Source organism: Microcebus murinus, chromosome 10 (assembly GCF_040939455.1).
Source record: "Microcebus murinus isolate Inina chromosome 10, M.murinus_Inina_mat1.0, whole genome shotgun sequence".
Lineage (NCBI taxonomy): Eukaryota > Metazoa > Chordata > Mammalia > Primates > Cheirogaleidae > Microcebus > Microcebus murinus.
The window spans coordinates 72,941,676-72,957,492 of record NC_134113.1 but is presented as its reverse complement, the minus strand read 5'-3'; the positions used below and the strand labels follow the sequence as shown (position 1 = coordinate 72,957,492).

The 15,817-nt window shown below is 39.4% G+C and overlaps 1 protein-coding gene across 4 annotated transcripts in view; it reads left to right on the top strand.

Moving 5' to 3' along the window:
• Positions 1 to 15,817, top strand: part of FGD4 (FYVE, RhoGEF and PH domain containing 4) — a 224,276-nt gene that overhangs the window by 193,873 nt on the left and 14,586 nt on the right. For all 4 annotated transcript variants that reach the window (XM_076007489.1, XM_076007492.1, XM_076007493.1 and 1 more), the window contains exons 8-11: positions 4,195 to 4,333; positions 7,516 to 7,574; positions 7,896 to 8,042; positions 15,027 to 15,199. In XM_076007489.1, coding sequence (XP_075863604.1) covers positions 4,195 to 4,333; positions 7,516 to 7,574; positions 7,896 to 8,042; positions 15,027 to 15,199 — 518 coding nt within the window. The remainder of the gene's footprint in view (positions 1 to 4,194; positions 4,334 to 7,515; positions 7,575 to 7,895; positions 8,043 to 15,026; positions 15,200 to 15,817) is intronic.

Here is a 15,817-nt window from a genome sequence, read left to right as displayed (position 1 = left end):
CCTCCCACCTCAGCCTCCCAGAGTGCTAGGATTACAGGCCTGAACCACCTGCCTGGCCTTATATTACATTTTTATATGCTTTAAATCCAGCAATATATTGTTTCATATATATTATTTTATATAATTTTAAGTCTTTTAAAAAATTATGGGAGGATATGAGAAAAATGTATCCATAAATATATTTTATATTAATCCATATATTTAGCATTTCCTTTCAGCATAAAAGTTGTTTCTTATAAAGTATGTTGGCTAGCAACTATACCCTTGTTTTTTCTTCACTTTTGATGACAGTTTTGCTGGATATAGAATTCCTGGTTGATGAGTTTCTTTCCCCAGCACTGTGAATATGTCATTCTTCTGCTTTTTGTTCCTCCATTGTTTCAGATGAGAAGTCAGTCATTAATTGTATTGGTACTCCCTGCCTATGACGAGTCATTGTTCTCTTGCTGCATTTAAGACTTTCTCTTTGTTTTTGGCTTTCAACTGTATGAATGTGATGTGTCTAGTTATGGACTTTTTGTATTTATATTAATATCATACTACTAAGGGTTGGTTGAGCTTCTTGTATTTGCAGATTTTTTTATCACTTTGAGAAATGTTAAGCCACTATTCAAATATTTTGTCTTTTTTTTCTTTCTATTCTTTTTTTTTTTTTACTCCAATTATATGAATTTGGTTGGTATTCTTGATGTTACCCACAGATTTCTGGGACTGTTCATTTTTGTTCAGTCTTTCTTCTTCCTGTTCTTCAGAGTGTATAATTACTATTAATGTTTCTGTTAAGTTCCCTGATTCTTCTGTCATCCCAGATCTGCTGTTGAACCCCTGTAGTGGAATTTTCGTTTCAGTTATTATACTTTTTAGCTCCATAATTTCTGTTCGGTTCTTTTATTATGTCTGTCTCCCCCTTGAAAATTGCAATTGTGCATTCACTGTATTCATACTTTCCTTGAATCCTTCTAGCATTATTTCATTTCTTCGGGAGTATTTATAATAGCTACATTGAAGTCTTCACTACATCATCCAGCATCTGAAGACACTCAGAGACAATTTCTATTGACTGCCTTTTTTCTTAATTATAGGTCATACCTTATTGTGTCTTTGAATGCTTTATAATTTTTTGCTGAATATTTTACATTTTGGATGGTCTATTATAGCAACTCCGGATTCTGATTTCCACCACTGTGAAAGTGGTTGTGATTACTTTGTTTGTTTAGTTCCTTGCTTAGACTAAGTCTGTAAAATCTCTCTCCCCTCTGGTGTACAGTCACTGATGTCGCCACTTAATTGTTTTTGTTTTGTTTTGTTTTAATATTCTTGTGTTTATCTGTGAACCTGGCTTTCTAGGAATTGCCCATATGTCTGTGTAGGTTTAGGGTCAACCAGTTTTTGGACAGAGGTGCTGATATACCTAGGGCAGTAAGCTTCTGTCCTCTGCTGATGGACCCGGCTATGGGTAGGTGGGGAGCACAATTAAAGTTCAGATCATTTTCAAGTCCGCTGGGCCCTTTCACATCTCCTATCCACATGTGCACAGCCTCAGGGCAGCCCAGGAGAGCGTGCTGGCTTGGGTCCTCTCTGGTCTCAGCCGATCATTCACACAGCTTTAGCCCATAATATGATGATCCCTTCCACCACCACAGGGCTCGTAGAGCCATTGTCTTTCCCCACTCACCCACCTCAGAGATCTTCACTTCTACCGATGATGAGGCTGGGTGTGCGCATTGCCCAGCACTGCAAATCGAATGAGCCCGTGTCAGCCTCAGCAGAGAAAGCTGCCAGTCCTCACAGCCTGCACCCCCCTGGCGGAACCTTCATAGTGACTGAGCTGGGGGAGGGAGGGGAGCAGCCCCCGGCTAGAATGCCACAGAATCTCACTGTTCTTGTCCACAGTTCACCAGTTTTTAAAGTTTAAGCATATTTCAGATTCTCGATGCCTTTGATCAATTTCTAAAGTGCTGAAATGGTTGTCTTGTCAATTTTATCCAGCTTTATAGTCACTTTTCGGGGGTGGGGGAGTGTGTCGCCAGTTCCTCACTTGGCATTGAAGTCCTGCCCCATCCCCCCCACTCTCTTTGTTAACATTCTTTTCTACCGTGATTGAGCACTCCAGTACCTTTCTGAACACTGGCTCCTCCTTTCACTAGCCCTTTTTGCCAATACTAAAATGCGGGGGGAACACAAGGTTTGTCTTCCATAGTCTTCTTTCTCTTCATACCCTCAGTGATATCTTATTTCCCCACACCTTTAACCGTCATGCCAGACAGATGCCTCTAGGGTCATTGTTTCTATTCTAGTCTTCTACCCCCAAACCCCAGTTAAAATTGGCCAAGTGCTAGTTACACACTAGCATTCATACAATTGTTCATACAATTCTGTATGAACATCTTGTCGTCAAAACAGAATCAACATGTTTTATTCCTATCTTTAGCCTCCCAAGCATTTATCATGTGAATTGTTGTGCCTTGCACAGAGTACATAATAATTCTGATATGCGATTTATTAGACGGCACCATTATTCTCCCATTAACCATAGCTTGATTTGTTACTTTTCTTCATTCTCTATATGTACTCATTTTCCTGTGAGATAATGTATTCAAGATGCTTAGCATAGTGCTTGCTGCATAGTAACTGCTCACTAAATCATGGTGGTGATGGTGGTAGTTATTGTTATTTTATGAAACTCTAAATTCTGTCTCTGCAATGTCTGTCTTCTCCATATTATAAGAAAATGACATGGGCTGTAAAAAGAGTGGTCAGTTGGGAATCAGCTAACCTAGGTTAGAATTCTAATCTGCTACTTACAGTCACTTGACCTTAGAAAACGCTCCTAATTTCTCTGAGCCACAGTTTCTTCATGTAGAAATTTTGGAATCAGTAATATTTTCCTGGATATATATTAGGTTTGTTGGGGAAAATAAAGTGAGATAATTAAACTTGTAAAATTCTTTATCTTACACTTTATTAAGGAAAGCTATTATTCCCTCAGTGTTCATGCCAGTTTCAGGCACTTATTACCTTCTTAATACAAGTCTACACTAATAATAACTTCCAAACTATTTTTCCCAAATCCCCCTAATGTCACAAAGCAGTAGGTTAATCTAATAGAGCTTCAGATCTAATGATGTCACTCCTTGCACAAAAACCTGCATTATTAGACGAAGCAAATCTAAACTCAGGCTCTAAAGATTCTTGACATTATTACTTTTGTATTACCTTTTCTTCCTCATCCCCTACTTTCCTACACTTACCCTATTTGCCAGGAACACCCAACCGCCCCTTTTTATTGAACGTGTTTCATGCTCCATTGCCATGGGCCTGTTGTCTCAGGTTTGTCTTCCTAGACTTGCTTCCTTGTCATTCTCATTTCTCTCCCTACCAAAGCCCGCACTCATCAGATGTTGTATTAAATGTTCCCTTCTCTGCGAAGCCTTTAATTGCTTGTTTGCTTTAAACGCAAACACCGTGTCTTAATATAAGTTTTATACTCTGCAGTGCCTTGATCGTGGTATGAGTTCAGTAAATGTTTTAATGGGATTTCTGCTTTGTTTAATATGAACAAGAACATATCTTATTTTTCCTTCTCATATGTTAACAGCTTATTGGAAGCAAGTGATACAGACTTAATATTACCCTAAGAAATGGAGTTCTGTTTACAGAGTTTGGTGTCTAATGAAAAAGAATGCCTTGACCTCATAATAAAAAATGAAAGTTTCCTGACACATAACAAGATGCCCAGATCTTGTCATTATTCTACATTCATGACAGCCTTATTATGAAATACTTTCTGCTGAACCCAAAGTCATTTAATACAGTTGTGCTTAGTGAACCTCATTAAACAGGCACATCTTTTGAAAATCTCTGTAGAGTGATTTAATAATGCGACTTCACAAACTCTTATGGTGACTAATGGAAATGATTGCCAGCAATCAGGAATTTTCTTTAATATTATAAGAATATGGGATCTTTTAAAATGCATATTCTCAGGCCCTTTCCCCAAAGATTGTGATTACATAGGTTGGGGTGGGGTTCAGAAATCTGCATTTAAAAAAAAAAATACCAGATATATGTAATGTAGGTGATGCTTAACTATATTTTGTGGAAAATATTGCCCTTAATGAAAGTTCTGTATTAGAGTGAGTTTTTAGACTGACCTATTTTTAAATGTTTCTTTAAAAACCTTTCTCATTACAGAAACAGAAAATCTGTGGGAGCTTAACTTTGCAGCATCACATGCTAGAGCCTGTCCAGCGGATTCCCCGGTATGAGATGCTCCTGAAGGACTACCTAAGGAAATTGCCGTCCGACTCCCCAGACTGGAATGATGCTAAAAGTAAATGCTTCCTCCCCGTGTGCCCCCCGCCCCACCATTATTGGATAATCAGTTGGCAAGCAGCCTTGTGATTCCAAAGCGAGATATGTCAGACAGCTACTTTAGTCAAATATCGCTGTCGGAAAATAATCTCATTGGAAATTGTTATCAGCACCTTGGTTAGGCAAGTCACTTTTGAACCAAAATCGCAAGTTTAGAGCAATGCAAATCACATTTCTCATGTTGGTTTCACTTTAATCACTAGCTCTAAAATAGAAAACTATAGTCTTAGAGACATCTGGAATCGCAAAACAGAATTACCTTCTCACAGGAAGAATACAGCCATTCAGAATTACAAGTGCTGCCGTTTAATTAGATAGTTGATGCATACCAAGAAGCTGAAGGTGACATTTACTGTGTATAAATAACCTAAATAAAGGTGGCTCCACCTACCCTAAGACATAGGTGCTTTTTACTGTTTGATACCATTTTCTCCAAGAAAACTTCATTACAATCCTGTTAGATATCTTTTATTTTCTCATTATATTAAATGAAAAGGGTTTTTTTTTTCTTCTCAGTGTTTATGAGTGTCAATATTTTAGCTTTCTCATGCACTTTTAAAAATCCATTGACTGTAAAGTAAAGCAAGGAATGAAAATTTAATAAATAGAAATGGCTTGTGGCTGGGCACGGTGGCTCACGCCTATACTCCCAGCACTGTGAGAGGCCAATATAGGAGGATTGCTTGAGCCCAGAACTTTGAAAACAGCCTGGTAACACAGTGAGACCCCCCATTTCTACAAATTTTTTAAAAAAGAAATGGCTCGATATTCAACAAGTAGTAACAATATAATCTTAAAACATTGCTACTTTCCCTTGTGATTTCTTGCCTAATGTTATAAGTGAATCTTGGTCAGAGTTGAGAAACACCAAACTTTATCTTTGGTCTTGGAACCTAAGTGTTTCCTCTCCTCTCCCTCTCCCTCTCCCTCTCCCTCTCCCTCTCCCTCTCCCTCTCCCTCTCCCTCTCCCTCTCCCTCTCCCTCTCCCCTCCCCTCTCCCTCCTCCCCTCCCCTCCCCTCCCCTCCCCTCCCCTCCCCTCCCCTCCCCTCCCCTCCCCTCCCCTTCCTTCTTTTTTTTTTTTTTTTAGACAGAGTCTTGCTTTGTTGCCCAGGCTAGAATGACTGCCGTGGCATCAGCCTAGCTCACAGCAACCTCAAACTCCTGGGCTCAAGGAATCCTGCTGCCTCAGCCTCCCGAGTAGCTGGGACTACAGGCATGCGCCACCATGTCCAGCTAATTTTTTTACATTTCTTTCTATTTATAGTAGAGACGGGGTCTTGCTCTTGCTCAGGCTGGTTTCAAACTCTTGACCTCAAGCAATCCACCCGCCTCGGCCTCCCAGAGTGCTAGGATTACAGGCATGAGCCACTCCACCCAACCTAAGTCTTTTCTTGAACACAAGCTGTCTGATATGTTTTTTCCACCCTACAGTGACTTGGTGACCACAGAAATTTCTCTTCTTCCCTTTCTCCTTCTACAGCTGAGAATGAACCTGACTTGCCATCTTCCCCTAGCCTACCACTACCTAGGAACTCTGCCTCGACCCACTTTTCCACCCAGCTGGCCTGAGTGCTGGTGGGTGTGGAGGTGGGAAAGACCCCTGCTCTTCCTCCGGCTCATCCCTTGAGCATGGCCCCAGCCCATCTTACTTTGTCTCCGTATATCCTGTATACGATCCTGTATCAAGTGCACAGAATTGTTCAAATCAGAATACTTCTCTAAAGTGTAAATTAAAATTCAGTGTTTTCTATACCCAAAGACTTTGTCTTCCCCCAAGATGCCTATGTCGAAAATGAGAAAGTTGGTGACATAGTAGGGCATTTTGTTTCTCTCTCTGATTTCCCATTGCTACTTACACTAAAATTCTAAGGGCATCACAGAAGGGCTCTTGATGCCCTAAAAGTAGAGGGGAAAGCAACAAAAAAGTGCATTCTGTTCAGCAGTGCAAAGATGACAGAAAGTGTAGTCCGGAAGTGATGAGGTTGTTGTGGTAACAGAATTTAAGCAGGCCAGTATGCACACAACAAAAAGGAAAGGAAGAAAACAAGACCTGTTTAGGACTGAGAGGTACTCCCTGGGGTCTGTCCAGCAGAAGACCTTGGCTCCCACAGCTCTTCCCCAGCAGCTCCTGGCCATCCTGTGATGTCTGTAGCAAAAGGTTCCCGTTCCCATGTCTCACTGCACCTGCCCCAGCAACAAAAACCCCAATGCTGGTTTCGGGAGATTCCTTGACCCAGGCTAGGACTGAGTGCATTTTCCTAAAGAAAGTTGGTTGAGTGGTTAATTTGCTTATAAGACTAGTAAAATTCTTAACTACTGCTAACTTGTTTTAGACCTTTGAGTCAGAAGACCTGGGTTTAAGTCTGGCCCCACAGTACCATAGCTGTGTGACTCGAGCCAAATCCCGTCACTTCTCTGTTTCTTTCATCTGCTAAATGCAGCTGATATATGTACCATTTAGGGATGTGTAAGAATTGATATTTTTAATCAAAGTGTCTGGCAAAGAACCTTAGATTGAGTAGTGTACACTGTAAATGCTTGTTAATTTTGAAGGAACATTAGGAATTAGATAAGGTCTGTGAGCCTAAATCATCGTATATGACTTTTTTTTTCTTTTGAGACAGAGTCTCACTTTGTTGCCTGGGCTTGAGTGCCATGGCATCAGCCTAGCTCATAGCAACCTCAGACTCCTGGGCTCAAGCGATCCTCCTGCCTCAGCCTCCCAAATAGCTGGGACTACAGGCATGCGCCACCACGCCCCACTAATTTTTTATATGTTTTTAGTTAGCCAATGAAATTATTTCTATTTATAGTAGATATGGGGTCTCACTCTTGCTCGGGCTGGTTTCAAACTCCTGACCTTGAGCGATCCACCCACCTTGGCCTCCCAGAGTGCTAGGATTACAGGCGTGAGCTACCGAGCCCGGCCGTGTATGACTTTTTATATAAGGAAATACCCTTTAAGTTCTAAGTAATCTGCTTACAAATGAACTTTTGAAAGTATCAGGTTTGTGATGCTCATTGCGGCTACTCTTGTGTAGTATCTTTGGTTTCAAGTGTTTTTAGTGTGTTATTGAGCTATATGGTAGCACAGGAAGGACAAGGTATATTTATTTACTTTTCTTTTTTTTCCCATTTAGAATCACTTGAAATTATATCTACAGCAGCAAGCCATTCTAATAGTGCAATAAGAAAAATGGTAAGTGGTTTTCAGAGGAGACAGGAACCTTCTGGTTAGACAGCTGTCAATAATACAGCCCAATACTATCTGTAGGTTTGGACCAAAGTAAATTGAAATAGGTAAACAAAAAAGAATGTTCACAAAACGTTTAGTGTTATCTAGAATAATCCTCTCCCCTCTTCTCTGAGAGGTTTCAACTTGCTGATAAGTGATACATTTTATACCAAAATGTATGCTTACTCTTTATAGATTTTTAGTTAAGGTCATAGTATTATTAAAGCCACTAAGTTGAAACCTTTCTTATATTTGATCTTGCTGTGTTTTGTTTTAATTTCCTAGGAGAACCTAAAGAAACTCTTAGAGATTTATGAAATGTTGGGAGAAGAAGAAGACATTGTAAACCCTTCAAATGAACTAATAAAAGAAGGACAGATCCTCAAACTAGCTGCTCGGAACACATCAGCACAAGAACGCTACCTTTTCTTAGTAAGTAGTATAGTGTCAGCAAGTAATATGAGAATAATTCATAAAAATTATTGCATACATATTGGAAAGGTATGGTACTTACTTACCAAAGCAATGAAATCTAACTTGGTTTAGTCAACACTGCCAGGATTCTGTATACGGGAATGTTCTAAGTAACTGAAATAATATTTTTCTGTAATTTTTCTGTATGCTTAATGGGTGTGATTTACTTCGGGAACACACAGTGAAGACAATTTGACTTGACATGTTTGGGATATGATGTACTTTTAAAATCCTCTATTTGCTTGTTTCAAATTTTCCTTTCATTCTTGCCATTCCCTGGATATTTCGCTGGCATACTATTAACATTTCCTGACAATTCTCCTCTTAATCCTCTTTAAGTCACTATATTTTATCTTTCTAGGTTAAAAAAAAAAATACATAGACAAGGTTGTGAGACCTGTGTCTAAAATATCTATGGGAAGAGTATATGAGTTAGCTACATAGTTCTTTTTCACTGCAGTCAGTCCTTGGTCCCTTCCTTCACTTCCTGGAAATGACGATTAGTCTGGGATTTATCTCAAATGTAAGAGCTCTCCCTGGAACATCCAGGCCATTATTTTTTTTCTAGTATCTGTCCACATGACCTTTATTCTTTGTTACCTAATGAGTTTTAGTTCCTTTCTATAATAAGATTAGATTCATAATAATAGCTAGCATTGACAAAGAGCAAGCTAACATTGACTGATAGTTCGATAAATGTTAGCTGTTGTTATGATTCTTACTAAAGGCAAGGAAACAGAGACACATTAGTAAAGAGGCTGCCTAGCGACTGGCTCAGAATGTTAACTCACATTTTTTTTCTGCCACAAGGCAGTCATCTTGCCGGCCATTGCAGGAGTTGTCATTCGGAGCTTAGGTTTTTGTTGTCTATTTCCAGCCTGCCCTGAAAGGAAAATTTATAGAAACTAATTGTCATGCAGAGGGGGGTATTCAATATCTGTCAATCATTTTTTAAAAGAACATTTGATTACCATATGACCCAGCAGTTCTACTCCAAGTTTGTATAACTCAGGAAAATTGAAAACATGTCCACACAAAAACTTGGACATTGTTGTCCATAGCAGCATTATTTGTAATGGCCCAAAAAGTAGAAACCACCTAAATATCCATCAGCTGGTGAATAGGTAAACAAGATGTGGTATATCCATACAATGGAATATTATGTGTCAATAAAAAGAAATAAAATACTGATACATGTACATGGGTGAAGCTTGAAAACATTGTGTCACGTGAACGAAGCCAGTCACAAAAGGCCACACACATACTGTATGATTCCATATATGTGAAATGTCTAGAATAGGTAAATGCATAGAGATAAGATGTAATTAGTGGCTGCCTAGGGCTGTTGGGGAGGAGGAAATGGGTACAGAGTTTCTTAGTATGTCATAATATGTTTTGGAATCATTTGAGCTAAACAAATATTTTATCATTCACAGCTTGTACAGTGAGCCAAATAGAAAACAAAGGTGTCAGGGTTCTGAGTTCTTTCTAGAGATCTATTGTAAAATACAGGTTTTATTGCTCAGGTATGGCAGGGCCAACAGATTGGGAGACAATTGCCATTGAAAAGACAGATCCCAAGAGGCAGGCATGCCATGCCATGCCAGGGAGGGGGAGGGCAGCAGGGGAACATGCAGAAGATTTGGGCAGGAGCCTTCATCATGGTTTCCACAGGAAGGAATGGGACAGACAGAGTAGCAGGCTAAGGACTGGCTATTTGAGTATTTCTCTGGGCTCAGGGGTTGTTGTCCTGGCCCTGGGGTCATTAGGGCAGGGAAATAGTGGTCCCAGAGACTAAGAGCTGGATAAAGGAGGTGGTTGGGGTTGTGTGCCTTGGATTGGTTTGTTTCCACATGAAAAGTGGGTCGTTTACTATCCCTAAGAAATAGGTACCCCTGGGAGGGGCAGTGTCAGCAAGGCCTTAAGATGTCAAAGCATCAAAAATACAGAATAAAAAAATGTGCTTCATACACTATTCTGGGCAAAATCCCCGGGAGTCAGCGTCTTCCCTCTGTCTTTACCTTTTAGGTGCAGACAGAGTGATTCTCCTTTGCTCTGTTCCTCATTAGCATTACAGTCTCTAAACTTTTAGCTCCGTGTCTAACCACTTGCCTTGGTTTTAATTTTCACATTTGGGAATTATTTTGGAAATAATTTTATATCTTGATGCGAGCCAAATTTAGCAGCTCTTGGGAGGGCAGATGGTGAAGAGCCCTTAGGGGGGGAACATGACAGCTGGTGACTCTGAAGAAAAGACCCATCTTGTTCCAGTTACTTTAAGTATCAAAGACATCGAGCCATTGCCTGCCAGGAGAATGGGGTCACGCGGCCAGCATTTTAGGAAAGTCACATTCATCTCTTGAAGACCCATCTTAGAAACATTTCCAGTGTAGCGTTCCTTCTTTTAATCCGCCCTCTCTAGTACTGTACCTGTCACAGAATCTCTTCTCCTGCCAGCACACTTTAATTCCCATGGAGCATCTTGTTCTTTTACATGTAGAAACTTCAGAAGTACCATTTTTCTCTTTTCTCTCTAGAAAGAAACGGAGGGCTACCTTTCTATTTCCTACTCTTGGGATGGTACATTTGTGTGAAAAGGCAAGTTACATTTAGAATCTGGCTTCCACTTTCCAGTGATCTTCATGTGTTTGTGTATTTGCTGGCCTCCACACTGCACTTTTTCCCTTTTTTTAAATGAATATGGGGTACTGTCTTAGTGTGTTTTGTGCTGCTATAATAGAATACCTGAAACTGAGTAATTTATAAGAACGGATTTATTTCTTACGGTTCTGGATGCTGAGAAGTCCAAGATTGAGGGGCTGGAATCTGGTGAGGGTCTTCTTGCTGTATCAGCCGAGGGTAGAAGGCATCACTTGGCAAGAGAACAAGAAATTGAATTCACAGCCTGAAGCACTTTTATAGTAGGCATTAATCCATTCATGGATTAGTCGAGCCTCCAACCTAAATACCTCCCATTAGGCTGTGCCTCCCAACACTTGCATTAAGGATTAGTTTCCAACACATGCTTTTTCTGGGACACATTCAAACCGTACTCTGTTTACTACAGTATTCTGTTAACTAAAAAGTAGTTCAGATGTCAGATGTGGTTATTTAATTACCAACTTATCTCATAGAATGACTGGTGTTTTTATTCGCAGCCTGTTGGAGTTCATTTCTTTATTTACTTGTAGCTTGGTAGATTCACATTTTTTTTTTCCTTATTTAATCTTTGAACATAGACCAGGCACTGGAAATTTTCTCCAACAATATATTATTACCTTCTAAAATAAATTTTAAGAAGTTTTCACTGCTAAGAACATGAAATTGAATTATTTCAGGCAAATAAGTATATTTTAAGAGACTTGAAATAAATAAAGAACACTGGCGATCAAGAAAAGGGACTCTCCCTACATTTTCAATAATGTTGAGACTTGCTTCTACTGTGTTTCCCCGAAAATAAGACAGGGTCTTATATTTATTTTTCCTCAAGAAGACACTCTAGAGCTTATTTTGAGGGGATGTGTTATTTTTTTTAAGTACGGTACAACAATCTACACTGATTCAAATATAGTTAAGTTGTCCTCGTCTTCTGGAACATCATCATAACTCTCCAAACCCCGAATTCCATCCTGAATTTCTCGCGACTCTATTCCCTTTAGAACCATTGGCCCCAGTCTCTCATGTCAAGCAATAGAGCTCTCATGGGGCAGATGAGAAGGACTGCTCGTCTTCTTTACCGCTCCATGACAAAATGCATGGGTTGTGTAGATGTGCTGCATAGCCACATCCATCACTAGGTCTTATTTTCAGGGTAGAGCTTATATTGTGCAAGTGCTTAGAATCCTGCTAAGGCTTATTTTATGGGTAGGTCTTATTTTGGGGGAAACACGGTAGGTTTTGTCACAATCAAGGACTTTTACAAATTGCCTCGCCAATCTGAGATTACTGATCAATACTTCTGAGCTGTGGGTTTGGAAGAAAAGAGAATTTTCTGCACTAAGAGGGAAAGTTGATGTACTTCATACTGTAGTTGCTATAACTTCTTTCAGTACTAGGGGAAACCCAGAGAGAAATAATTCTCTTTGTGAAAGGTGATGGTAGCTTTTGCTATAGGACCAAGGCTCACAGAGGGAGGGAACAAGACGAACTACCTGATTTCTTCACATATATGGTGTCTCCTTTGTAAGCAATGTTTTAAATCCTGCAAAAGTTCTCACTTTCACCTGTACAAAGAAGAAAAGGATATTTGTTGACTAGCATTAGATTGTGATCAGAATTGTGTAAGATTAATATATAGTTATTGGCCAGGCGCAGTGGCTCATGCCTGTAATCCTAGCACTCTGGGAGGCCGAGGCGGGTGGATTGCTCGAGGTCAGGAGTTCAAAACCAGCCTGAGCAAGAGTGAGACCCCCACCTCTACTATAAATAGATAGAAATTAATTGGCCAACTAATATATATAGAAAAAAATAGCTGGGCATGGTGGCGCATGCCTGTAGTCTCAGCTACTTGGGAGGCTGAGGCAGTAGGATCGCTTGAGCTGAGGAGTTTGAGGTTGCTGTGAGCTAGGCTGACGCCATGGCACTCCCTCTAGCCTGGGCAACAAGGCGAGACTCTGTCTCCAAAAAAAAAAAAAAACATATATATATATATATATAGAGAGAGAGAGAGAGTGTGTGTGTTATTGACAATTTAGAACATGAAGTTCCACTTAGAATATAATACAGAGAATATAGTCCTGAAAGCAGGAAAGGGAAAGAGAAACATACATATTTATAAGATAATCTGTCGTTTTATATGAGCATGACTACCAAAAGCAAATGCCTAAGAACCTTCATATTCACAGACTTGTGTTTCTATAAAATAACATGACTTTGCTGAACTTTATAAAACCCACTGGAGCACAAGTATCAGCTAACTCAGAAATGTAATGCTGTAACAGTACATTTGTCACTCAGTGTGCAGAAATAACTTGGTTATTGCTGATGGCTTGAAAGGATGAGCTCTATCCTTGTGGAGGTAGCTTTGCAGCTCCTGTAGCATGCACAGCCTTGACCGAATCTCCTCCGGAGAAGGCCTTGACAGAAGAGAGAAATGTTAACAAGAAGAGTTAGCAAGCAAGCTGGTGCCTTAATCAAACTATGATATCGATGGTGATGAGAAGCTTCCAGAGTTTTTCCAAATCTCTAGAATCTGTGTGCTACAATGAGGCTGTGCCTGCCACACTTAAAGACGATGGACGGTTAACGATAACCGGCATAGGTCCTTTTCTATTAATAGAAATGTAAATGCAAACTGTGGTACTGGATGTATCTAAAATGTACACAGGCTTTTATTTCTACATTCTCTAGTGTGGAACTGAAATGTATGACACTGGTTACAGGAAGTTACAAAATAGTAATACGAGAAACAACTGGTGAGGTATTTACTTTCAGAATGAATGCAACAGGCTGTGTCCCATAAACATGTTGGAATGTTTTATGCACCCGTCGATATTTCTTGTCGTCATGGCACTGTGAAGCCAAACAGAGGGCCTAGCAGGAAGAGTCTAGACTTATATCCCAAAAGAGAATAAAATGAGAAGACGTGTTGAATTTGAGCACTGAGTACATGCAAAGCACCATGCTAAACATTTCACACTTGCTTCCTCATTTGTTCTCAGCAACTCGTGACTTTTACAGGTAATGACCCCAAAGCATGAGTATTTACGCAGTTCATAAGCAGTAGAGTGGAGGCCTGAATGCTCAGTCTGGCCCCAGAGTCTACACTACCATATAGTACTCAGCTGATATCCCACCTGAAGTAAAACCTTAGAGAAAATTTGAAAAATTAACAAATTGAGAAACCTTGCTGAAGCAAGCACAATAAAAATTATATTGAATTTAGAACACGTGCTGTTATGATAGTAAATTTCAAAAGATAATTTTTTTCTTATTCCTTAATTGCTCTTGTCTTAGAAAAATATATGTCACACTAGAAACAACCTAAGAAACAAATAAATATGGAGTAGGAAGATAAGAATGGGCCTTCTCTATGGAAGCTGCCCACAAATTAACCCAAATATATAGTTTCATTTGTTTGCATGTTATAATATATTCAAAAGTGAATGAAATGCTTTCACAAAGTCATTGAAAGTGAGATTGTATCATGTCAGCAGTCTAACATTTTTCATGGTCCTGTTTAGCAAGGGCTATTACTGACTAGAAATGAGGCACTGTGCATAATTTGATTCAGTTTCAAAAAATGTTATTCATTTTTAAAGTAGATCTCATAAAGAATAAGGCTCTGTCTATAAAGACCTTGATAAAACATGTGATAAATTCTTAAGCAAGATTCAAGGATTCATAGTACAGTTGTAGAGCATTGCGTGATGGAATATAAAATAGGGATCTTGGCCATGTGACTTACTTTTTACATGGGGTTTAGTGTCCAAACCCCACATGTTCTAATAAAATTGAACTCATAAATTGGCTATTTTAAAAAATTTAACATTAAACACTCTGGTAAAAAATGACTGCTAAATATTAATATTTTCTTCTAACTACTAATTGAGACTAATTGCCCTCTAAGACATAACAATTAGAAATTCTGGTACATGAGGACTTTAACTTACAAAGTTAAGAACTGAAGTGCCTTATAGAAGATCATTAATTATTACTGAATTTATTGAACTAATGTACTTAAAGCAATAATACAAAATGATGATTTATTTAAGTGTCAATAAATGATTTATGAGCCATGAAAGGGAAATACATTTTTAAATATTTAAGAATATGATTTTTGATATAAGCATAAAATATCAATATAGTAGTAAATAATTTTATTCATGCAGGAAGTACCATATTCCCTAGAAGTTTCTTAGGATTTCTTTCCGGGAATACTTTTAAAATTGATCACTTTTCATCATTTTCCTGTTTGTTGATATGTGTTCTGTCTCCTTGCAGTTCAACAACATGTTGCTGTACTGTGTGCCCAGATTCAGCTTGGTGGGCTATAAATATACAGTTCGAACCAGGGTTGGCATCGATGGGATGAAAATTGTGGAGACTCACAATGAAGAATATCCACATACTTTCCAGGTATCTGGGAAGGAGAGAACATTGGAACTCCAGGCCAGGTAAGGGAGCCGTTCCTATCACACCGCTTTCCAAAAACATCAGAGTGAATCATAGGACAAGAATGGTTCTGAGAGTTTTTCCCAAATGAATGCTACAGATCTCTGGGAATCTGGTTGGATATAAATGGAGAACTGTGAGCTCTTGCAAGGCAGAAATCATGTCTCTCTCTCTCTCTCGATTTTTCCACAGTGCCTGAGACAATAGCTTGTGGACAGTAAGCATTCAGTAAGTTGATTGACTCTTCAGAAATATAGGGTCCTTAGAGGATGAAGTTGTTGCAGTCAAGCCAGAATCTTGAGACTTGCAGGAAAAAGTTCTCTCCTAATCCTTCTTTCTTCCATCTCTCCTTTTGGTGCACAAATGTTTATCCATGCTTATTCTTCCATGTTAAACTATGAGTCCTTCAGAGGCTCTGCATTCTTGGGCCTAATGGGCACTTTGAGAGAAGTCTTCATAGGAGGCAGGGTGGAAAAGGAAATGCTTCTCTGGCCACAGGTGGAGGATACGTGAAGGGAGCCATTTGGGGTTCAGGTGGCCTCGGGCAACCAGGACTTCTGGAAAGTATGGCTCTTGTCACATGTTTCTACCGAGTGGGAGAGAGGGGAGGCTAACAACAC